General features: G+C 40.7%; 1 protein-coding gene across 1 annotated transcript; it reads right to left on the bottom strand.

Moving 5' to 3' along the window:
* Window positions 1-2,350: 2,350 nt before the first annotated feature.
* Window positions 2,351-25,904, bottom strand: ADGRF4 (adhesion G protein-coupled receptor F4). Its single transcript, XM_004044152.5, has 10 exons — window positions 25,670-25,904; window positions 17,107-17,215; window positions 16,177-16,231; window positions 13,486-13,637; window positions 11,769-12,020; window positions 9,199-10,578; window positions 7,501-7,542; window positions 6,998-7,057; window positions 5,900-5,956; window positions 2,351-3,156 (listed from the first exon to the last, which is right to left on the bottom strand). Exons 2-9 carry the CDS (start codon window positions 17,197-17,199, stop codon window positions 5,903-5,905), a joined length of 2,088 nt encoding a protein of 695 aa, XP_004044200.3. The 5' UTR covers window positions 17,200-17,215; window positions 25,670-25,904; the 3' UTR covers window positions 2,351-3,156; window positions 5,900-5,902.
* Window positions 25,905-26,122: the final 218 nt, after the last annotated feature.

Raw genomic sequence — 26,122 nt, 5'->3', positions numbered from 1 at the left:
TATTTCTGCCTAGGGTTCATGCCTGGATACTGGAATCACAGCAAGATAGTCATCCAAGAGCCTGGGCAGTGCCTTCCTAACAGATAGCCCCTTCACTCCACCCTGTCATCCTCTCCACATTTCTCTGAGTCTTTGGTTTCCTTAATAGGACTAACCACTGTTCTCCAAAACAGAAAGCTGTGCAGTAAGCAGTATTTACTATCTTTACTGTCTCATACCAGATCCAGCCCCATCACCCCCACCAGGTATGCTAGGCCTTTCAGAATCTGACCCACTCTCCTTCTATGGCCAGCATGGCCTCCGCTTTGGTTAGGCTGCTCTCTGCATGGTCTCCCATGAGTACTTCCCTCTCTGAAGTGCTCATGCTCTCCTCCGGACCTAGAATAAGCATCTGTTCAAATCCTTTCCAGCCATTAGGCCCAGCTCAGGTTCCACTCGCTCTGAGACCACCATCCAATTCCTCAATTCTCTGATACATTCATTGCATCAAATCTTTGTGTAATAATTCAATATTGGATAAAATTGTTTTATATCATCTTCTTCTGTGGATAGATATTTGGCCACAAGCAGAAGACTAAGAGAGACTTCATTTTCTCCACTCGTACCCCTCAATGTAGGCACATACAGTAAGAAACCAATAATTATTTATCTGAATTAAACCTATTGAGCAAGAAGTTTCTCTTTCTTTGTTCTTCCACTTAGAAAGGTTTTCTTTTCCCCCATTTTCAAAGACTAATTGAATCAGAATCTCTGGGGGTAAGGCTCAGGGTTTCATGGTTTTAGAAGCTTTCTAGGTGGTTTTTAATGCATTTCAGTGCTGGAACTCACTATTCTTTATGGTGGTTTACCACGAAATACAGTCAGTTCTGCTATAATGCTTGTTTTGAAAACAAGAATTTGTTCTAACTGGATGGATATATTAGGGAATAATTTGAACATAACACAAGTTTCATGTTTGCTAATATGTGATACCATCTTCAAGAAACATTAGGTGAACCCAGAAAACTGTATGTACATGAATCAAGCAATGTAGGCGTATACAAAACATGCACACATGCACCCACCCACACACACACACACACACACACAAACTTCAACCATCTACCAGCTCTCTCAATTCACTGCATGTGTTATAAGCTACACCAATTTACTTCTGGTGTTACAACTTTCTATCAGTGTCAGATAACCTTCCTTCACAATAACTAACAACCTGCAAACTTTTTGACAGCTACTTCCAAAAGCAAATTTCAGATCTTTTTCAATGGAAAGTGTGTGTGTATATATATATAGAGAGAGAGAGAGAGACAGAGAGAGAGAGTTATATTTATATGTTTCTTGACCATTTAGTATGAGTAAAACTGTGCTATAATTTTTATTCAGTTATCTTTTTTAATGTGTCTTTGACAAAGTTTTGCCACGTCTTATCTCTAATCCATTTTCCCCATAAGCTCTGTGGTTTTTATTGCCTATTTTGCAGAGCGAGGTGATTTTTAGAAATGCATATGTGGCCTTATTGCAGAACTGACTGCACCCAGTACTATATTTCTCTTACTATGTGCTACAAAGATGGAAAGCTTTGGAAAATATGGAAAAGAAAGAAGACTAAATGGTATTAGCATATGGAAATCATAAATTTGGCCTTGTTACAGTACCAAATAAATCTACTCAACCAAAGGCAATTATTTGGCTTAGAATTGCATAATGCTCAGGAATTTCTGGATTGAGAGAAATAAAAGTTGTTTTTATAGTGGCAAGAGTCAGGAAGGAAATGTGGATTAATAAATTAATGCTAAGGAACTTTCATACATCTAAAAGTTAAATTCATGTCTCTCCAATGAACATTTTATTTTCATTTTTATGAGAGGAGAAAAATTTGCAATTGACCTAGAATTTTCACCTTTTAAATAATTACTATTAAGTTGAAACCAAATCTTATCTTGTTTCTAAACCAATACTGAAGGTTTTGACAGGAGCCCTGCGAAGAGATATTCATTCAGTTGTTTTGTTGTTTGTTTTATGAAAAAACATGACCACTGATCGGCTTTTACGACTTCCACAATTTGAACAGAGTGCTCTACCCACGCACATGCCCTTCTTCAGTCCTGAATGCCTCACTATAAAACCAAACTGGTGATAGAAATTTCACTGAGAGTCCCTGAAAGACACTAGAGCTCTTTGCTAAATACTTCCAGGTTCCCACCCTGTGAACACATGGCAGGCTTGCATTCTCAGGCCTCCTGTAGGTATGGTCAATGCACTGAGGTGGATTGATAGCAGCACTGGTACCCAAGAATGTGTGGTACCGACGGAGAAGCCCATCTCAAATGAACTCACACATGCGCAAGATGTAAAAGGTACATATATTCATTTTTATGTCTAAAATAACAACCAGAATCTTCTTTATATATAGTATTTTTAAAAGACACATACACACAAACACAAACTTGTGCAGTAAACTCAAACACACAAGCAGTAATACCTACAAGAATTTTTTTTTCCTGTTTCACAAATAAGGAAACTCGGATCCTAGAAGCTGAATTAGTTTACTCAAGGTCTAAAATAGACTAAAATATTCAGCATATTAAACAGTTGTCTTGCTTTTCTTCTGTTCCCTATCTTTAGGAAATGTACCATGACTTAATTGTCTCCAAAGTAGACTCATTCTTCCTCCTGCCAACCCACACTCCCACTCCCACCCCCAACCCTACCCCTAAAATTGGATCTAACCCTCACTGTCCAAAGTACCCAGGATCCACTCAGACTGATGGAGGACTGAGCTATGGAGCCACAGAGCAGGCCTCAGGAGTGAAAGACGACCAAGCCCAGCAGGGCCCTACAGCCCCCAGCCGGCCAGGGAGACCATAAAATGGCTTGCAGATTGACTCTTAATCTAGTCAAGATTGACAAAGAAGCCAGCCTCTTGCAGGGCACGGGTAGGTCAAGGGCTCCATAAATCATGCTCCTTAAAGCCCAGTCAGCAAACGATATCCTCAGTTTTTCTTCGGCCGACCAAGAGCTTGGGAGTCACTCCTGACAAGAAGAGAAAGTCTTCCAAGGAAGCATGAGCATTCGTCCTCACTCCAGCCTGCTTTCCATGTCCTCTTTCTCCTGGATCTCCCCTCTTGGTCTCAGGACATCCATGAGAAATGGGGCAGCCTGGGAAATATGGTTGAAAAACAATTAATAGCAAGAATAATAGCTTGCATTGGGTTTTTAACGTGTTAGCTCATTTAATCCTGAAACTATCTTGGGAGGCATGTACTATTATTAACTCTGCTTTACAGAAGACGAAATGAAGCACAGAGCCGTTGAGTAATTTCCTCAAGGTCAGACAGTAAAAAGGCGATTCTCCCAGCTGCAATTTTTGGTGCCCTTTGCCTTCCCTGGGCTGCTCCTTCCACCCTAAACTCGGTGCTCAGTGCCCTCTCTCCTCCTCTGCTGTCTGAACTTGGATTCTAGAATGCCTCTGCTGCTGTGAATTTACATTGTAAACCATGTTGCTTCCCTTGGGGTATATGCTCAACCAGTCTCATTTATTATTGTGGAGTGAAACACTCTGTATCCTTTTAGTGATAAACCAATACTAAACAGGCATAAACAAATACATGCAAGACACTGGAGGAACCCAGAGCCTTCCTTGTGCCCCTGGAATCTAACAGCCGGCTTGTCCTACCCTTGATATGAACAACAGAAGGTGCTGTGGAGCTGTGGCCACCAACAGAATGCCGTGGCCCTCTCTCCCCTGCCTCCCAGGATGGGGTTCCCAATGAGAATCTATACCCAAAGCTAAGTTCCCTGTTTCTCCACCTCTGCAGTCCTCCTTCCCTGACCCTGGGACCACCTGACAGACCTGTCTCAACCCTGTTTCTAAGAACAATTCTGACCTGGGATCATTGGGATATGAGGAGTGTCCCCCAACACTGGAAGCCTCAATTCTCCTTGCAAGTCCAGTTCTGACCTCTCGACCCATTTCCCAGAATTCTGCCTACCTCCTGAGACCATGTCAGCCTTCGATCCTCTATTCTTGGTGAAGGTCTGGAACACTGCCTTCCCTCGTGGTTCAGCCCTGCCCTGGACCACCACCACTCCTGGTGCTTACCAAACACCCCCAGTGTGCCTGGGGTTTTGCCCTGAACACTGTGTGTGGGGCCCCTCTCTCCGCTGAGAGACCCCCTGGTGCAGCCACCCTCCACTCTGGACTTCGGAGGATCATCTAGTGTGAATTTCTTAGCCCTGTACTGTAATCTTTGTTAGGTCCCCAACATGGTCTACCATGATGCCAGCTGTGATTATAGAGCCCTTCTGGTACCATGTGTGTCCAGATGTGACAAGCATAGTCCCCAATACTGAGAACATTCAATAGGCACAGAGCCACTTGCAAGGGATATGCTAAAAGAATCCAGTCCTCAGTTCCTCGCCTACCTCATGTAGCTTCAAAAATACAGCAACTTGATAGAGAATTATGTGATGAAGACTTCTTCAGGGAGTATTGTAAGGGCATTCCACCTCCTTCCTGGACTTCCTTCTAATACTGGCAGACTCCTTTGTACATCCCCAACCCTAGTAAGTAGTGTAGCTCCTGATCTTGCCTTCTACTGTGTTTCTCCAACTTAGACTACAGCCAACTTAGGATCCCCAACCAGGTGGAGATAAGGCCTTCACTACGCACTTCTCTTGAAAGGCTGGGCACAGTATCCCCCAAAGGCAGGGCCCCCTCCACCTGAGACAGTCTGATAAACCTAAAACAAGCGGTTCTTTAAGTAGGACCTTAATAGAAAGGCCAGCTGTGTTTTTAATAGGTCATTTGAATTAATGACTCTCTATTAGTGGCAAATTAAGAAACGTTATAGCGATGTTTCATCCCCAAGGAAGCTGACAGACTAGGAAATGGGCAGCGAGCAGGAGGGTCAACCTTTGTAAAGGTCTCCTATAAAATTCCAAATAGGAGGACAATTATTAAAGATAACAGGCCTGTGTTTTCCCCTCCCCGTTTTCCCAGCACTAACACACGCCACTCCATGTATATGACAGAGCCCTCCACCTCTCTCTTATGTCAGTGTCCCATACCAGCACAGAATACGGTTTGTAGGGTCTGTAACATGGATGTCCCTTAAAGGTTTCTCCAACTCATAGTGTCTTTGGTTCCATGAGACTCAACCCCTTGTTTTGGCCCATTGCTCAATATATGGACCATGACTTAGAAAGGGAAATAAATATAAAAAGGATGTGGCTGCTGCCAAATGGTATTTTGTTTGAAAGTCTGAGACTCTTCTATAACAATGCAGAAAGGCCACGAAACCTCTCCAAGCAAACCCATTCCCAAGGTTAATCATCCCTGCCCACATTCCCCCAGTACCTCTCAGGCTTCTGGCTGCCATTTTGTGACTTATTCTCCTGCTTCCTGGCTGCCTAATGTGTGTTCTCCCCTGGTTTCACCTGTGTAGAAATATGTCTCAGGGGTTGGCTATGAGTAGGTAGCTAATTTGCCACAACCCCACCCATACCCCCTTAGGAATGATTCTGGGTTCCACTTCATTAAGAAAGACAGACCTGTTGCTTTGTAATTCCAATCAATCAAGTGTTCTTTTTCAGCAATGGGGCTATTATGAGTGTTACTACTCACTGACAAGATGGAATTAAGGTATGTGAGCACTGTAGACAGCAGGTGTGATGGGTTTGGTCATGTAAGCTGAGATGACATAGGTTTTAAAGAAAATGTACATATTTTCATTTATGTGCTAGACAATAAAGATGTTTCCATTCTTTGAAAAATATGTCCCCCTGTTCCCCTCCCACCTCATTCTGGCAGCACATAGCAGGCAATAGTGTGGTCACAAGGGGCACTGGTGGATTGACACAAATTGCAAGTGAAATTTCTCTTTATATTTTTAATACTCACATTTCATCCTTGACGATTCATTAATTTAGATCCATTGGTTGGGCCTAGTGATGCATTCTAAGTGGGGGAAAAATAACAGTGGTGGTAATGAGTAATGATGTTGACAAAATGTATATCCCTCTCTAGAGATAAATATGTGAAAATGAATACATGAAAAGGAGTACCCACACTGTTATAGCTACACAGAACTAAATTATCATATTTCACTGAATCTAAGTGTAAGCTACATCATATTTTTATGTTCTGCTAAAAAATAAAAAGAAACAAAACTTTCCAATTAAACTATGACATGCCATTGAATATAAGATACATTCCAATTTCAGAAACATTAAAAGACGAAGAAAATGCCTATCTTAGAATAGATAAACTATGATACTAAAAGTCCCACACTCAATGCTATCTAAATATAAATGGGAGTTATCAATGTATCCAAAAAGTTTTTGTTTTTAAGGAAGGGGCTCCTAATATGACTCTGTAGGTTAAACAAATAACTTCTAATTAATAAAGTAGTATCAGCAATTTTACTTGGTGCCTTAAGAGACTGATAGCCAGGCCCAAAGTCTTCAAGATCTCTAAATACATAGATACTCCAATCCAAGAGAGTCAAGAGTTTACTCAAAAGAGTCTCAAATAAGGAGAATGGAAAGAGATTTTAATGCCAATTGCTCCCTGTTGTGATTCTGCTACTGATTAGCTGGGTGGCCATGTGCCCATCCCATAAGTATTCTGGGCTTTGATTTCCATACCTGTAAAATGAATGGGTTGGACTAGAATCTCATTTCTAACTCATTTCTCATTTCACCACTCTCACAGTTTACCAATCTGTGATCCTGAGTTCATGTGGTCCCATCTTGATGGGTTCAAATGTCAAGCTGAAATACATCCAATGTGAAACATTCTCTTGAAGGGTATATTCCACTGACCTTCAGTTTTAGCAGAACACTCCAAATTTACCGAATGAAGAAATGAATGAATGAAGTATGCTTTATTGATCCTCTTTGCCCACAGATCCTGAGTACTGGGCTATGGTATTTGTCTCTGCATAACCGGCAAGGGACACGGACTCTCCAGGGCTGAGACTAAAAGGGGAAGGCTTACCTCAGCTGCCCTCGATTTCCCCTTCAGTGAAGACATCCTCATCCTCAAAGCATCTCTTATCTAAAGAAGCAATGACAATGAGAAGTACCTCACAGATGTTGGAAGAAACAACAGAATTGCCTGTCCTGAAACTATAAGACCAGTAACCCTGGCAGAAGCAATATCAGAGGACTTAGCATAGTGACTGGCAAGTAACAAGATTTGGATAAAAGCTAGGGTGTAATTATAATTAGATTTGGGATTTGGTATTAGGACTAAAATTGTGATTATGATTTCCATTCTTTTCACCAGCAATACTTGCACACAGCCTCCTGTTGACTTGATAAAGAGCAAGAAATGACAGAATATTGGTGTGTTTTTTTTTCTTTTCACAGCTGATTCCTTGAACCATCCTCACAAACTCAACTCCCCTAGAGTATGCTCTCCAATCAAAACTGCTTCATCCTCCTGCTTCCCCCAGCCACATGAAAACCATTTATAAGGAGGAAGCAAATTCAAATTACCTTGTGATCCATAATGGTTCCAAACAGCAGGATGAAAAAACCCTGTGGCAAAATTGAACAGATTCATGAGGGATGGTTTTTCAAAAAATATTTCTGCTGTTATTTTCATACCACTCTTCTAGATACCTCCTAGGGCAGTTATTGGACATTAGAAAGTTCGGTTTCCACTAATGCAGATAAAAATGCACTGATGGGTGTTCCTTTGAGTCTGCCCCCACCCTTGGAAGAAGATCATCACCCACAAAGGAATGTTCAGGAGGGTTATTGATATTTATTGAATGGCTGTAGATGTAGGATAGTTTTTCAGCCTTATGCAGTTATGTTACTTTCTTCCCAAATATTGAGGTAGCTGTTTCTACGCATGATGACAGAAACATGTGACAGAAACTTGTAATTCAAAATCACAATCATGGAAGGTGTCTTAAGAAAATGAAACTTATATTCTAGTCTACTTTAAGTTGGAGTTAAAAGTCAGTAAATAGACAGCCAAGGCCTCTAAGCTGGTGGAAAAAAAAACATTTCTACATAAAAGAAAGAGAATGCTACAGAGATTTATAAGGCTAGGGTCTTTTCACTATCAATCTAAGGAGAGTTCATGGTGAAGAAACACTCATCAGATTAAAATTTTAGATGTTAAGTCACAGGAAGAGCTTGCTGAGAAAGGAGAAACGTATATAACTAAAAGCATTTGTGTATTTTTCTTTCTATCAAGAAGAGAGAAACACAAATGAACTGAAAAAGAAATACAGAGCAAAATTCCCCAGGGTTTAATTAAATTGCAAAGTAAGAAAGGATGAGATCATTACTCACCAGAGTAACTTCAAGAGTGGGGAAATTTATCAAAAGTCCCAGAGTCTTTGATTTAAAAAAAAAAAAAATCCCTCATGTCAAAGATTTCACTGTAAAGCAATGCAACAGAAAGAGTAGAATAAATGTGCCCCATAGTTACTACAGAATTATGAGTAAGATATATAATTGATCTGAGTTGGCATTTCTTTAAAATCTGCTTTCTATTTTGTATCATGCTTTTAAACAGAATGATACTGACATGTTAATAGGAATACTTTGATGTTTAGTTACATTATTTAAAAGAGTAGTGGGGAAAATTCTACTGCAAAGAACCAAATAGTAAGAACCAAATAGTTGAGGCCCAGAGAAAAGTGGCATTCCCAAGATCAGGTAACATATGGCAAGATCTGTTTCTATAAATAACAATTTATTTTTATCTCACAGGGACTAGCAGGAAAGAGGTATGAGAACTCCTGACTGGCTAACACCCAAAGTGAGTGGCAAGGCCTATTACTTCATAATATAGAAAGCGACTGTTATCTCACTGAGTTCCCAAACCACTGGAGAAAGGATAAAAAATATGCTTGTTTTGAGGCATAACATGTAGCCTCACATATCCCTGACCAAAGAATAGTCCTCTATAAGTGAAGGTTAGCTTCTTCTAACATTGAAACTTTAGTAGGGATACAGGTGCATCAGTGAGGAAAGAAGGAAGGAGATTTCCACCCAACCACCCTGGTCAGCTAAATTCAACTTGACAATCAATACAGTCACAGATGCCATAGCCAAATAACCCTAAGATGTAAAAGAAAGTGGAGAGAACATTTTGTGTTCTATAATTTCAAATCATAGCCATTTTTTTGTGGTCTAGTCAGAGTAACACAGAAAAGTCTCCCTCTTGGAACTTACCTGGAAAGCATTGAGCAAGGCAAAAATTATATGGAACGTCAAGGAAGTGCCTTCTATGAGAGTGGCTATTCCAAAACCCCAGGTCAGTCCCAGCAGTGGAGTGAGGATGGCAACGTTTTTGCTGATCCTCATAATTATGACCACATCCTGAGACTTGGAACTGCCAATAGAGGGCCTCTGAGTGTTGACAGCAACAACCAAAACCACAATCAGATTTACAGCCACAATGACCAACGCCGGGATGGCAAATGCTAAAAGGGCTTTGGTATTGTCCCAGTTAAGCCAACAGGCCTCAGGTCTCATGTAGCCATTCTCTGGCTCTGTGATAGCAACTGTAGTGACAGCAATGATCAACGGGCACCCATAGCCAATGGCAAAGCCAATGACCATCATTCGGGACTTCATCATCCTACGGAAAATGACAAATATTCCATAAATGATGAGCAATGCTTTGAAGAGCATCCAGAAAAACAGAGAGAGGTAGAAAAAGTGGCTGAAAAATGTCACTGCAACACACATGTTGTAGTCCTGGGCCTTAATGTTAAAGTGAGAGCCTATGATAAACCACACATTGGCAGTCAGAAGGGACACTGCTATATTCACGATGCACACGTGACGCATGTATGATATCTCCGTCACAACCACCCGGGACCACACTGTGGCTTCAATGATCAGGCAAAGAACCAAGCTTAGGATTGAGACGCTGAGCCCAATGCAGGTGATGTAGTCCAGAACTTTGTCGGTCATCGATTTGGGGGACATGAGAATGGAAAAAGACATCACCACACTGGTGTAGTTACAGCGGCATTTCACTTCGTTCCTGATATCCAACATCATTTGGCACGCTTTCTCATCCCATCTCCTTTTCTTGGAGTGCCAGCCAACACACTGGGCTCTGGCATTGAGGGTTTTATTGATCTTTTCGAAGGTGAGTATGATTTCTTGCAACCTTTCTGGTAAAACCACTGATAGCACCAGACCATTTACCTGTCTGGGAAGACTCACGTTTTGCAAGTGGGCTTCTCTCAGGATAGCCCCCAAGGTTGGGAAAGCTATGCTAATGGCTTGGGATGCATTTGGCCACAGCTTCCTAAGCTCTCGCCTGGGAATCTGTACCATTCCTAAGATATCTTCTGTGGTATTGTTCATGCTCATGGAGAAATTGAGGCTTTTCTCTGAGGTATTATGGTTGATGTGAAACCCTTTTGTCTGAATGAAGAGTTCATTCACAATGTTCTCAGAATTATTGTGGATGTGGAGCTGTCTGGCAAACAAATTCACTGACTGCAACAAATCCGAGCTGGCATTTTTGTTGGGAATGAAAGCCCAATTTGAAATGGCTGCTGTGTCGAGGATGTGGTTGGCCACTTCACTATAGCTCTGCAATGGAGAAAGGTGAACATTATACTAAGGATTTACACATTGTTGTACAAAGTTGATTTCTAAAACCTGAAATTTCTAAAGATCAAGTTACCCAATCTTATTTGGCATATTTCTCTTCAAATTCCCTATGTATTAGAATCCACATTAGTAAGGCCACACAGAGGGAAGAAAAGTAAAATAATGCAAAAAAAAATCACAGCTAAGGTTTACCTGCTTTACTATTGCACGCAGGGCAGCATTTCCAGACTGCAGTGTGTAGAACCCAAGTTTCCCGTGAGATTTTAATGATTGTTTAATGGAGGAGAGTGGAGGTATGTTCTCTGGTCATCCAAGCTTGAGAAAGACTGCACACCCTGTCCCTATCTCCCTCTGCCTTACAAAGAATTCCAAAGTTCATTAGGATATTAAAGGCTCTGAAAAGTCCTGCCATATGGAAACTTGCCTAACTTTGTTTAACTCAGAACCTCCTACAACTGATGGGCTACAGATCTCCCTTTTAAAAATGGAATCTCCATTAACATTCCTCAGAATGGTTATGTTCTACAGCAGTGGTCCTCAACCTTTTTGGCACCGGGGACTAGCTTCGTGAAAGACAATTTTTCCATGGACTCTGGGTGGCAGAGGTGGGGATGGTTTCAGGATGAAACTGTTCCACCTTAGATCATCAGGCATTAGATTTTCCTAAGGAGCACACAACCTACATCCCTCTCATAGGCAGCTCACAATAAGGTCCGTGCTTCTACGAGAATCTAATGCTGCAGCTGATCCAACAGGAGGCAGAGCCCAGGTGGTAATGTTCGCTCACCCTCCGCTCACCTCCTGCTGTGTAGCTCAGATCCTAAGAGGCCACAGCCTGGTACCAATCCACTGCCTGGGTGTTGGGGACCCCCGTTCTAATATAATTTAGAAACATTAGTGTACATTCCGTCTTGCTCATAGCCATCACTACACTATGTGATATTTTCTTGAAAATATGAAGTATGTACAAAGATAGGTACTAAAAATGTTTTAACTACTTGAAAACCTCCATAAACTAGAATGAATCAATATCCCAAACCGAAGTGAAATGCCTGCTGTTGCTGTGATGGTTGCTGTCACTGTAGTTTTTGCCCTGGAAAGTATATTTGAAACTATTCAAATGAAAATTTTAAGAAAAACATCATTTTTAAATGATTAACAAAGAATACCTTCATTTTCTCTCGAGTAACATTATCAGACAAGTCTGTAGAAATATTTTTTAATAACTCCACTATAAATGCAATATTTCCAGATGTCGTTTCTGATGATTTCACCATGTCAGTGATGCAGGCATAATCAAGGGGGCAGTTCTTACGGATTCCTTGAGCTACACTCTCAATGGTCTCTGGAGCTCGAAAGTCTAGAATGTGCAGAGGTATAGATGGTGCTGCTACAGAAAGGCGAGATGCACCAGTTGAGTCCTGTTTAAAACAAATGTAGTTTCATTCAAAAATGATTAAGTACCTACCAAGTATCAGACTAAAGGAGCTAAAGCACAATCTACATGGGTAAGGTAGATGGAGAAGCAAAGAGTCCTAAAAAGTGGTTTTGATGCAGAGGGCGGTGGAGACGATACAGTGGGATCAGAAAGAGGCAGGGGATTTCACCCAAATTACCAGAAACCAGGATATTGAACTTTACTATTGGAATTTGCTTTCGGGACAGCCATTTTTAACTCAAGTATTATAACAAGATAATTTTCTACAGAGAAGGGAAAGAAGAGCCACATGGAATTTCATGGGGGAGTGGATCTGGGAGGTTGGCAGGTCAAACACAGAATGCTAAGGAATGACAATTTCAGACTTTAGAGTTTACTAGTTAGAAGAAGTGATTTGCTCATTTTCTGATTCTTTACCTAGACTCACTCAGAATGTGCTTTGAATAAAGCAAAGCAATGATTTATTTCCTTTCATTCACTTTCGAGTGCGACCATAGTTGCAAGGACTTCTATGTGATTACCTAGGCTAAGTGACAGAGAAGCCAGCTGCAATCCCCTTGTAAAACCACTGTTAAAATTTTAGAAAATGCAGACATCCATGTGCTTCCATGGGATTGCAGGGGAGGTAGAAGAAAATAGTTGCTACCTGGAAGGATATAAAAGAGATTTTAACTTTAACTGGATGTGTTGTATGCATTCAATTCTGTTCCTCTAGATCGAGCACACATCTCTCCTTTCTTTTGGTCAAGAGATTGAAAGTATTAAAAAGAGATATCAAGGCCCGGCGCGGTGGCTCACGCCTGTAATCCCAGCACTTTGGGAGGCCGAGGTGGGCAGATCACGAGGTCAAGAGATCAAGACCATCCTGGCCAACATGGTGAAACCCCATCTCTACTAAAAATACAAAAATTAGCTGGGTGTGGTGGCACGTGCCTGTAGTCACAGCTCCTCGGGAGGCTGAGGCAGGAAAATCGCTTGAACCCGAGAGGTGGAGGTTACAGTGAGCTGAGATTGCGCCACTGCACTCCAGCCTGGAGGCAGAGCAAGACTCCATTTCAAAAACAAAAAAAGAGATATCAAAATAAATTTGATCCTAGATACATTTAGTTGATTAACTGATTATCACAAGAGGCATACCAACCCACCTTTAGAGCTAAAATGTAACCTCTAAGCAATCATATACACAATAGCATAAATGAGTTTCATATCTTTTTTTTTTTTTGAGAAAAGTTTCTTAGCGGGAGAAATAGAGAGCATGTGGAGAGGAGGGAGAGTACCTGAAAGTTTGGGTAAGGAAAGAAGGTCAAGAAACAAATTTAACCCATTCTGTAGATTTTTCTAAGTGCAGATCTGAGACTTTTTGTCATGCTGAACAGATCACATTAAAAATGCCTCTACTTTCTGCTGGGGGATTGGCTTCTGTCACCAATAATTTGTGAATGCATCACCTTAAAGAGTTTTTCCACAGAAAGGCTTGTACATGTTTCAGCTGATTTTTGCCACTTTTTTTGATTACATATAAATCCTATTTCTCCATGAAAGTCCTTAGCACAGGGCTGGCTGCAGTTGGAAGAAGAAATACAAGGTCCTCCGCATTTCTCTATAAAGAAAAAAAGAGAGAGAGAGAGAGACAGGAGCCCAATTAGGATTTCCACATTCTGACAGATGCATCAAATTCATTCTGGAGATTTTTGGATTGCTTCCTGGAGGAGGCAATTGGGTTGAACTGGGTCCACGGCAATGAGTAAGAGCTGCCAGGTAGATTGTGCAGCTGGTATCCAGGCAGAGTAAACAGCACGTGGAAAGGGGAATTTCACATCATTCAGAAAGGCTAGTCCAGAGCACCTGAAGGGGGAGTGGCAAGAGATGAGGGTGGGAAGGAAAGCAGGGGTTAACTCATGCAGGGCCTTGAATGCTGTGCTAATGTGGGAGTTACCAGAAGACATGATTGAACTTGTTTTTGAAAGATAATTGATGATAAGATAGAGCAGGAGTCCATAAACTTTTATGTAAAGGAACACATAAATGGAGTTGCTGGATAAAATACGGGAATCCCAGTTAAATGTCAATTTTATTTTCACACACAGTTGATTCTCATTATCCACAGGAGTTATGGTCTATAAAGTCACCATGAACACTAAGTGTTCTGAACAATTGCTCCTAGGGTAATATAAGGTTAGGGTCCTACAAGCTTCTGCTTACAACAATTTCATCAACTAATCAATATATGACCTTGTTTGATGTGTGTTTCTATATAAAGATACCTTATTTAATATATATTGTTGATTCATTAACATTGAACTCATGGGCAATGGCACTATAACTCGTACCTGAACAAAGCTTATCTAACATATGCATTTTCTCCATAAGACACATTCCAGCCTTCTCTGGCTTAGGAATGCTAGGCAGAGCTTCGGCACTATGTTTGGTGGCTATTTTAAACAGCAAAATCACCAACAAAAAGCACAAAAATACAAAAAAAAGAAAACTGTGATGCTACGTAGACTAGGAAAGAACAGTTGTTTATAGTAGGAGAACTAGAACAAGAAGGTAAAGCATCACCTTGTCCAGCCCCTGCTGAAAACATATGCACTGGGCAACTCAATTTTTTGTTGCTCTCTGCATGTCTGTGAATGACCACAAAAGCACTGGGAGTATTGATTTAGGGAATACAAATAAATTTCAGCATTAGGCAAATTTGCAAATATAGAATCTGCAAGTAATAAATGACTGTAAATGCTCAGATAAACAACAAATAAGTTTTTAGTGTCTGTATGACCCATGCGATATTATTCATTGTTTATCTGAAATTCAAATTTAATCAGGCATTCTATATTTTCATTTGCTAAATATAGTAACTCTAGCCAGAGAGTAAATATTTTCAGCTTTGCAGGCCATATGAGTCTTAGTCACAACTACTCAACCCTGCCTTTGTAGTGTGACAGCAGCCAAAGACAATATGTAAATGAATGGGCATGGCTATGTTCCGAAAAAACTTTATTTACCAAAACTAGTGGCAGGCCAAATGTGGTCCATGGGTCAGAGTGCATGCACTTCAGACAGGAAGAACGAGGCTGTTGAAATATTCTCAGGAGAATAGCCTTAAGATAGCAGCTGGGGAAAATGGAAAGTAAATGATGCTGAGAGCTATTAGGGTGTTCAAATCAATAAAATGAGGTAACCAGTTGCCTGAGAGTCACCTTTAGTGGCTTGGGCAGCTCTGTGATGACTGAATTCACTGGAAAAGGAAACAAGCTTTGCCAAACCTTGTTTGCAAAATTTGCATCAAACAGTGTTTGCAAAATTTGCATCAAAACTTGTTTATAAAATTTGCATCAGTGTTTGCAAAATTTGCATCAAACCTTGTTTGTAAAATTTGCAACAGTTTTTGCAAGTTCATTAACCAGAGTAGTTCTCATTTTCTTCTTCCATATAGTTTGAATATGATGCCATAATGTTGTTACAAATATGGAATGAGACAGCATTTTATGCAACACTTAGATTCAAGTTGTCTTAAATGCCCAGTAAATGTTAGTTACCTTTCCCTCTGCTTTCCTTTCTCACTTCCACATCTATATAAGAATGTATTTGCCACCTGGCCATGATTGTGCAGAATCCAGTTATTCCCTACTATGTGAGTGAGAACCACATGATTTCACTGAAGTACTCCTAGTGATTACCCCCTTAGTTTACTTCTCACTTCTTGAGAGTGACCAGTCTCATCACCATGATGTCCATCTTACAGTGCTTTAATAGACTTCTCAGCACCAGAGTGTTGCATACATTTAAGCACCTTGAAAATATCTTCGAATGAAGGAAGGAATAATCTTGTCCTCTTTCCTTTTCTGCCTCCTGTTAACTCATTACTTTGAACAGATTTCTCTTTGGGATTTGGAAGTATGTACTTGTCTACTATTCTAGAGCACATGTGAATATTTGCTAACTCCCTTCGTTGACTATGCCACTGGTAATGGTATAAATGTAAGAGAATCTATCAATACTGGTAAGCACAGAGAACTTACTGGAGATTGCTATTCAGTTGGAAAGCCTGTGGTCTGGGGACAAGCTTGCAACATCAGTGCCCTTCCTTTATTCTTCCCTGTCTTCAAATGGATGAAGACTGTTCTATAGCCACATACCTTGGATCCTTCCAGTCTTGGGTTTCCCTTCAGGGCTTTGAAGTTTATCTCCAGCCTGAAAAATATAAATTCCCAATGGTCCTCTTTACTGTGGGACTCTGCTCCCTCATCTCAGCTTAGAGGCTCCATGTGAATATGAAAAGAAAATGTGTTCAGGACTAGAAAGAAAACTGCAGCAGATACATGTGCTGGTATTGCGGTAACTTGCTGAAGGAAACGTGGATGAGAGCACAGGGAGAATGCACTGCCCTCCGATAAGGGATAGAACCTTGATGGTGGTCACTTGGCCTTTCTACATGAAGTTAGTAGAGATGCTACATCTTTCAAAAAGTTTAAGCATCCAGGGAGAACACAGAGATGAGAATTAAACCACTAATCTGTTCTCTGCCTGTATTAACTGTAAGGATGAAATGAAGTTAATGTGGTCCACCAGATACTGTAGATCCTTAGAAGACAGAAATGAACAGATACTAGGAATAATCACTAGGTAGCAATAATAGAATCACAAATCTCTTATATCTATAAAGAACTATAAATAATATCTTTAAAAACTTCATCTTATAGATAAAGAATTTGGGACTCAGAAAAGTGAAACAACTTGTGCAACTAGTGGAAAGCAAAATTAAGATCTGACTCTCCATTGTTCAACTGCCAGGTGAGTACTTTCTTCTCTCAGCAGCAGTCTATCTACATTCTATCTACATTTCCCATTGCAACTTGATTATTCTACTGTACTGTAGCTCTCCAGGCAAGTCCCTGCCACCTCTCAGCTTTTCTTTGTTCCCTTCTTTAGAAAGTTACTATCAGCAAGAGTAAAGTTGTAACCATTTGAAAATGTATTTAAAATGACATCTTATTTATCAGAAGTCTTGCCATTGAGGGCAACTGAGAGATTTCTCCTCGGATCACATAGGAATAGATCAAACTTACTTTTAGGTGAATCTTGGATCTATAGTGGGAACATTCTGTGGACAGAAAGAACACTAAGCAGCAAATCATTGTTGCCTGGGACTTCATTTTCATACATGAGGATCTTCACCTGCAATAGAGAAAGAAGGCATACCCACCTGAAGGTGACAACTTCACGCAACTAACAATACTTATCCGGCTAACCAACCCCTTAGTGAACCCACCGGATACTCTGAGATAGTCATGCCAAAGCAGCCTGCCCTGGAAAAGCACACCAATATCTATTTTCAAGCCAGCTAAAATGTACGAAAGAAAATAATTTCTGTCAACTGTTAACTTTTCTACAGAAGACAGAATGATGGAAGAACCAGAACGGATGTAGTTTCACCAAAGCATCATTCCTTATTATTTAATTAACAAGTTTATTTAATAGTCATATTTATCAAGAATATCTATTTGCCAATAACTGTTCTAAGCACTGTCTTCGCATAAACTCCTTTAATCCTATGATGTAAGATGCTATTACTATCTTCATTTTATCATTGGGGAAAATAAGGGACAAAGAGTTGAGCAACTATGAGCCCAACATCACTCTGATAAAAAGTGGTAGAGCCACGAGTTCAACCCAGATGATCCAGCTGGACAGCCATTCTTCATCTCTGTAACAGGATATCTCTGTGATGGTGCTATTGACATTCTGGATTTGACAATTCTTTGCTGTTGGGGGCTGTCCTGTGAATTGTAGGATGCTTAGCAGCATCCCTGGCCTCTACCCAATAGATGCCAGTAGCACTCACTACTCGCCCTCAATTGTTGTCAAATGTGCCCTTGGAGGAAAAAACCTCCCCCAGTTGAGAACCACTGTCCTATAGTGTACTGTCTGTCTAGGCATATGGAGACAAGTAACTTAAAGTGAAATTAATAAACCCAACCGTCTGCTACTGGAGCAAGCTCTGAGACTCCCTCTTAGAGATGGATAAACTACTATACAGAGAAACTACATGCGCAGGAAGATAACTCTCTATTCTTTTGCCATATCTCTGTTTCTTGCCTTTTTCCTGAGAGTCCTACCTTTCAAAGCCAAATCTCAAAAAAAATCCTTACAACAGTTGAGATTTATCAACATCATCATGATCATTACTATGACACTTTCATATGGGATAGTGGCAATTCAGACCCCTTATTGGCAATAAAGTTCCTTAAAATGATTTTCCTGGAAATCCAGATGCAGCAAAATAAAAAGATCATTGATTTTAGAATCAGCAAGAACTATACTATAATCTTATGTCTACTATGGATGAACTAGCCTATTTTTTCATCCATTTCATAAAATGTAGATGATCATCATTCTATCAACCAACATTTATCAAGTGTCACTCATTTGCTAGAAATTGTACCAGATGCTCAGCATACAGAAATAAAAGATGCTATTTTTCCTGTAAAAGATGTTCAGTGGGTAACAGACAAGTCAAACCAACAGTGAGAAGAGAGATCACCTACACATCACATTCAGTGAACACAACCAGGCAAAGACTATCCTCAGCAAACATAAATTCCCTTATGATCCAGTAGAGATGACCTAGGTCCTGATCCAACTAGGTTCATAAGGCAATCAGCGACCAGGGAGCCGACAGAGCTCACTGATCTGACATCAGACCCTTTCTGGGTAGAGTCAAGCGTAAGATGGACTTTCCTGGGTCCAGTGAGCCTTCAGCTGAGACGACAAGCCACAGGCACTTACAGGAATGCTTCCAAATTATCTTTGAGTTTCAAGTTTCTAACCAATGAACAGAGGGGAAGGTGTGTTTATTTACAACATCATCTGGCAGAGCAAGTCTGAGCAAAGGAAAGAGAACATGGCAGCATGACAGGCAAGGTGTGGTAATGGATTTGATAGGGGCTGGGATTATGAATGTGGAATTCATGATCTTACAGTGTGGGTAGAAAGAAGTCTCCATGTAGGCCATAAATTGATGAATGGGCCTAAGCAATTTGCAATGTGAATATTGTCTAGGATAGATGCTTAACTGATCATCACTAAAGAAAGTACCAGAAGAAACAGTATAAATTGTTTTAAAAGTATATGTATGTTTCACATATACGACTTTGGCTTTCAAAAATTTTTGACAGGCCGAGCACGGCAACTCATGACTGTAACCCCAGCACTTTGGGAGGCCAAGGTGGGCAGATCACGAGGTCAGGAGATCAAGACCATCCTGGCTAACAGGTGAAACTCCATCTCTACTGAAAATACAAAAAATTAGCCAAGTGTGGTGGCAGGCACCTGTAGTCCCAGCTACTCTGGATGCTGAGGCAGGAGAATCACTGAAACCCTGGAGACGGAGGTTGCAGTGAGCTGAGATCGCACCACTGCACTCCAGCCTGAGTGACAGATGGAGACTCCATCACAAAAAAACAAAAACAAAACCTTGACAATGACACAATAAAAAATAGGTATTATATTATGACTCACTATGTACAGACATACATAGATATGTATCTATGTATGTATATCAGTGTCTATACATAAAACCAAAAGAGCATAATTTTTATCTTTACAATTTTTATGTAAAAATACTTATCCTTGCTACCTACAAGCAAGAACTCCGATATGTCCAATATTTTTATCTTATATTCTTCTTTATTCTATTTGACATTCTCTCAAATACTAGTTGTCACCCACTAAGTTTAATTCACAAGCCTCTAATGGATTGTAACCTGCAGTTTGAAAAACAGACTATAAGATTCATTTTGATTATCAAGCTGAAGATTGTTCACTTCTCTCATTAAAGTGATCACTTTAATCCTTTCTCTTTGCTAGCCTTCACAATTATACTGAAGTCTCCTTCACAGGGTGTGTGTGTCAAGGAGAAAAGAAACCCATTCTCAGGACCAAATAATAGGACCGATGCTGAAGGCAAACCCAATTCCTCTCCACATTTCAGATCATAGTCAGAAATGTGCACTAAAACGGGTGAAGGCGAGATGAAGGGAGGCATTTGTAAAGAATAGCACCTGCTGCCGGGCGCAGTGGCTCATCCCTGTAATCCCAGCACTTTGGGAGGCTGACCTGAGGTCAGGAGTTCGAGACCAGCCTGGTCAACGTGGTGAAACCCAATCTCTACTAAGAATACAAAAATTAGCCAGGCATGGTGGTGGGCACCTGTAATCCTAGCTACTTGGGAGGTAGGAGAATCACCTGAACCCAGGAGGAGGAGGTTGCAGTGAGCTGAGGTCATGCCATTGCACTGTAGCCTGGGCGACAAGAGCAAAACTCCGTCTCAAAAAAAAAAAGAATAGCACCTGTTATCTGAGGCTTCAGGAGAAGGGTCATGTTTACTGTCCATTACATTTAATATAGGAGTTTTGTTTAAACCTAACCTTGTTGAAAGAAAGTATTTGGCATAATGATGTGATGTCATTTGTGAAGTCTAAAAATGTCTCTCCAACTAGTGCTAGGCCTCCAGCTGCACACAGCTCCTGAACGTGTTCAGGGAGTAAAGGATCCAACAGCTATGACATTTTCTGCAAATCATTCTTTGTGGAACAATATTGAATAATGATACATTTCATATATGTACATAAATAAAAACTTTTAGTAGCATAAAATATATATGTAATATGAAATCATAAGCGTGACCATAAAATACACGAATTTGAACTAAGTACAAATGGCTGAAGGGTTTTGATTAATTAATTTGCTACTTGATCATTCATGTTTCTATAGTCTGGCATATGTAACTATATACCATTTGGGATGGTAATTTATATAGTAAATTTCCTTCCGATATTACAAATGTTGGGGGAGAATATTCAGTGACATTACCCAAGAGGAATCATAGCATTTTTATTTTAGCCCAGTTTGATTGGCAGGGATGGATTAGATAGACATTTTCAGGTTAGCCCTAATTTGGTTGGTTCTCTTCTCACCAGAAAGGGTTGAATGGGATCCCTCCTTTCAGAATTCAAATGTAGCTAAGGCCAAAAGCCAGAGTCCTCTGCAGAGAAGAGCTTAAGGGTTCTGAGAATGAAGAATTTAAAATTTTACTAAAAGCTTTGGCAGCATAATTTATCCTCCTAATTCATCCATGGTTGATATTTTATAGAATGTAAAGGAGGAAACACACATCCTTAGATCTACCACTGATAAAGATTAATAATTAAAGTGAATTGGAGTTTATCAACATTCCAAACTGAAAAGTTTCAGTAAACACAAATATAGTATCTCTCCAGCACCTAGCACATGTCTATATGTAGTGAGTGGTCTCCTGAAAGGATGAGGGAAAGAAAAGAACAAGCATGCAAAACCTAAATATTAAATTAAATGTAACAAGAAGAGTGAGAATTGTCCAGATGGATATAAGCAAACCATGGTCAGTACCTAAAGAAGAAGCTTTCATATGGGAGCCTGATGGGGGCTAACTCACCCAGGTGAGGGACATACCAGCTTCTGGTAAAGAGTGGACAGCCAGTGCTAGATCCTATCCTATGTGGAGAATCCAGACTTGTTCCAGGCATATTCTCCTTAAATTACCTTTATTCCATTTATTGACTTCTGGTTCTACATTCTGTTCAGTTTGTCAACAAAATTGTGTATTCTCTTATATTCTCTATCTTTATAAACCCTCTGTGTATGGTGGCAGAAAAACACTTTGTTGGGAAGAGACGTCTCCATTTAAATCAAGATTCTAGTACCCAGTGAGGGGAAACAAAAACAGCAAGCAGTAATCGTGACAGAATAATGCTGGAACAAGACATATTTATGTTTGAGGTTGATGCATATTATCCACCATTTGTTTGCCAACCATTTGTAGCAGGCACAAAAAGGTTAAAGAAAATGGAACAGAAGAAAAATTTAACCTTGAGGGCATTTGTATAGACTGACCTAATTTTCTTTGAATTCAGGGAGTGGGCCTGCTCTACTTTTAGTAGGCAAACAACGGAGGCTTTTGTGTCTACTGTATTTGACCAAGGCCTTGTGTCCTCACATGGGTTTCTGTGGAAGACTGGTCTCATAAAAGCCAAAGGGGTTCCATGGTCATATCAGTTTGGGAAACGATGGGTAACACCACTGCCCAACTCCCCCCAACACACACACAGACACACACACAAACAGGCATGAACACATATCAAAGGTTCTGAGATTTCTTGTAGTAAGAAAACTGTTTCACCCAGGATTTACCAATTCACTTGATAATCAGAAATTCTAGGCCAAGCGCAGTGGTTCACGCCTATAATCCCAGCACCTTGGGAGGCCAAGGCGGGTGGACCACCTAAGATCAGGAGTTTGAGATCAGCCTGACCAACATGGTGAAACCCCCTCTCTACTAAATACAAAAAAATGAGCCAGGCGTGGTGGTGCATACCTATAATGCCAGCTACTTGGAAGGCTGAAGCAGGAGAATCAAATCGCTTGAACCTGGGAGGCAGAGGTTGCCATGAGCTGAGATTGCACCATTGCACTCCAGCCTGGGCAATAAGAGTGAAACTCTGTCTCAAGAAATAAAAATAAAAATAAATAAGTAATCAGAAATGCCTTGAGGAGTTTCAAGCTGCTATTCCATCACAATATGTTATCTTGGAGGAAAACACATTAATCTATCCAGACTTAGGCTTCACATGTATTTGTTGGGCATCTACCTAATGCCCGTCACTGTGCTGATATGTTCATGGGAGCTCTTTAAGTCATTCACAGCAAAGCTTGGGTGACCACAAGAAAGAAATCAGTTTCAGAAATGAAGAATTAAAAAGTGAAAGAGAAAACAAGAAGCCAAAGAACTCTTGCCTGAGGCTATCTGTGGCAAGAAGGTAAATAAAGAGTTAGTCATTTATAAATTCCCTCCAATTGCTATACTAGTCACCCAAAAAGGGCAGCTCCACATCTCCTTCCCAAGGTGTCTGCAAGATGATTTATTTCAGAGATAAAAGCAACTAAGCCACCTAGAATGGCAGCTTCTTGGGACCTGAAAAAGTCACGTCGCAGGTTCCTTCTCCTCCACTTCCATAACCCGCCTCTTTCTGTGCATGATTATAAAAGTGTTAATTACCCACTATAATTCACCTTTGTTTTTCACACAGTACTAAAAAGCAATTCAAGCCTGCTGAATGGAGGCCAGGCTCCCTGCTCTAACATGGTCATTACAAAGAAAAAGACAACATTTGCTGGTCATTACAAAGAAAATAACATTTGCTGGCCTCAGAGACTTACAGGCAAACACAGCTAGACCTGATTGCCCCAGGGTGAATGTGTCTAAGGATCTACCTCTCCATCAAGTTTACAGTAATCAGCGACTTTCACACCGCTGCCTAAATTCTAATCACAATGGGTCAACGGAGCACAACAATTTGTGCTCTTCCCACCAGAGCCTGAGAGAAATTAGGCCACACCTAGTGAAATAGGCAAAAAAAAAAAAAAAAAAAGTCAGGTTGTCATTAGTCAGAATGTAAACACCTGATGTTTCTCTAGCCTCAGCACCCAGCAGAGGATAAGATACAGAATAGACACTCAGTAAACATTTGTTGTATAAGTGAATGAATTGGGAAATGATTCCTGCAGAGTGACATCAGCATCTGAAGTTTTTGCTTTAAAATCATGAGGCAACTTTTCTATCTCAGAGGGGCAGGTGAGCACGTTTGCAACTCTAGATGATTTTGGAACCTGGTGAATTAAGTAGATGCCAGTCCTACTGTGGACCTCCTCTTTATTGTACTGCCTGGAGCCTTATGTGAAAAAAGAATTGAGCAGGAAATAATGCCATGCCAGGTTAGGGATGTCCGCCATGGGCACAAGAGGGTGTCACAACAATGCATGTGTCTCTTTCCACACTGTCTCCATAAGTCAGAACTAATAAAACCCTGTTTCTCCAGACAGACCCAGATGACCCCAGCTGTTCTGAAACACCATCTCCTATTTGTCCCATCTTGCTTGTACCTGGAGCAGATTTCCTGAATGAGTTGGAATTTAAAACTACAGTGAGTCTGTCTGGGTACTGGAGCTTCTTTCTGAAACATGCCAGATGGAATTGTAGGGGATGACTCACACAGACTGAGTACTCCCTACCCGTCTGAACATGCTGAGTGCGGCCTGACATCAGGACTCCCAAAGAAAATTTAAGAAGGTCAGCTGGGAACTGTAAGTGTAGTCAGTCAGGAAAGAATGCATCAGAAGGTGTGATCTCGCAAACCTGTTCATGCAAAACACCCTAAGGTGAATGGCCAAGAATATTTGTGAATCAAGGAAATACTTTCCCAAAGGGTTCCTCTCCCCGGAACTGTACCACAAGGTGAGAGGGAGTGCCTCTTCTCACCTGTTTGCCAGTCTTCAAGGTGGCAACTCGCCTCTTACTCCCAGGCCAGACCATTGTCTGATGGGAACAACCAATTCAGAGGTTAACTAGAGGGCAAGGAACCTAAGAGTTAAGTGACCCACATTTGGGGGGGGGGGGGGGGTGTCTGTGTGTGTGTGTGTGTGTGTGTGTGTGTGTGTGTATGTGTGTGTGTGTTGTTCCCCTAATTCTATAACTGTCTGTTTCCTCTGTTCCAGTAGTATAATTAGAACTCTGATTATAACATCAGATGGATAAACGAGTTGTTTATGTGTTTAAGACCCAGTATCTCTTGCCCTCATAGCAGAATCTATTTAGCTACCCTTAGAGTTCTCCCTTGCCATGGAAGAAATGCTTCACATACAGCCTTGGGGGAAAGAAAGATATAAAAGAACTATTAGAATCAGAAACATCTCATCTTTAGCTACTTTAGATGGCTTCCAGCCAATCTGTTTGTAGCCCAGCGTCTCTTCTAAAAATTGGAATCTGGATTCAGATTCTGATAGGTTTCAAGAATCACATAATTTCAGAGTTGGAAGACAATTTCAGAGTTGGAAGACATCCAGATATCTCACCAACTATCTTGATACTTATAAAATTTTAAAGAAATTTATAGGCCCAGCAATTGCCTCTGCTCCATGAAGAAAGCTCATGATGTGCTGACACTGAAAAACAAACAAACAAACAGCACCTAATGATGCAACACCTTAGAGCTCTCACAACTGTCTTCAGAGTATAAGGAATATAGACCTTCAAGTAGCATAGAATGGGCCACTTGAAACAAGGGAAGATGCCTTTGCAAAAACGTGTTGGCAGTAACTGGAGAAATGTTTTTTTAAATTGATACAATGATAGCTTTTTCAGGCTCACTAAAAGAAGAAGCTAATAAAGAACACTTTTAAAACAACATCCAGCTTTACATTCAGTCTAAAAGACAGGTATTGAAATTTATCAAGCAAGGGGACAATGCAGGGACAGTGAGTTTATTTGCCTGACAGGATACTTTGCATTTTCACTCCTAGGAATGAGCCATTAAAGCCTGACAAATGACTCTTAAAGAAAAACAAACGTAAGAGAGGCTTAGGAAATACTCCAACCTTGAGCTAGCCAATTTCTAAATCACGTTAGAGAAGTTTCCAGAAGAATCAAGCATTCCAGAAAATACCATCATATATCACGCATTTCCCCCTCCTGGAATATGTGCAAAAACAAGCCTTTCTTCAACAGGAAAATGGTGCTGGTGTAGGACATCTACTCACGGCATCCAGGAAGTAGATCTAGCAGCCCAGAGGTGGAGAATCACCCAGCAGGAAGGTCAGTGCTCAGCTCCCTAGCATGATGCCTCACCATCACGTGGCACCTCCCACAGTCCCTGGTCAGTGGCTGTGATCTGTCTTCTCCATTTTTGAAATAGGAGTCCAAGGGGCCCAGTGAGAACTGACTGCCTGTTGCGAGAAGCCGATCTGAGAACTGTAAAGTTGCCCACAGTTTCAAGGCTTGTGCAAGTCTGTGATTCACTCCACTATGGGTCCATGAAGCACGCCTAAGAGAAATTACAGGTTTCTCCTGTCTGAAGCAAATCCATTAAAGTGAGTCACTTGTTTGTCTTTCAGTTCTTCATCCTTATCTCAGATGATTGCATGAGACTCTGCTTGCATCTGCTGCACTGGGATAATTGGAAGGAGGGTGATAAAATGCAAGGTTATGCCACT

Source organism: Gorilla gorilla, chromosome 5, assembly GCF_029281585.2.
Source record: "Gorilla gorilla gorilla isolate KB3781 chromosome 5, NHGRI_mGorGor1-v2.1_pri, whole genome shotgun sequence".
NCBI classification, from domain to species: domain Eukaryota; kingdom Metazoa; phylum Chordata; class Mammalia; order Primates; family Hominidae; genus Gorilla; species Gorilla gorilla.
Note: the sequence above shows the minus strand (reverse complement) of the source record. Positions and strands in the feature narration are given on the sequence as shown.

Excerpts from the sequence above, each read along its gene's own strand:
- ADGRF4 (XM_004044152.5), bottom strand. The coding sequence starts at position 17,199 with ATGAAAATGAAGTCCCAGGCAACAATGATTTGCTGCTTAGTGTTCTTT. Across the intron at positions 7,543-9,198 it reads CCTTGCTCAATGCTTTCCAG|GGTTTTTTCATCCTGCTGTT; the intron begins GTAAGTTCCAAG and ends ATTTTGCCACAG. Across the intron at positions 7,058-7,500 it reads GAACCATTATGGATCACAAG|ATAAGAGATGCTTTGAGGAT; the intron begins GTAATTTGAATT and ends TTGCTTCTTTAG.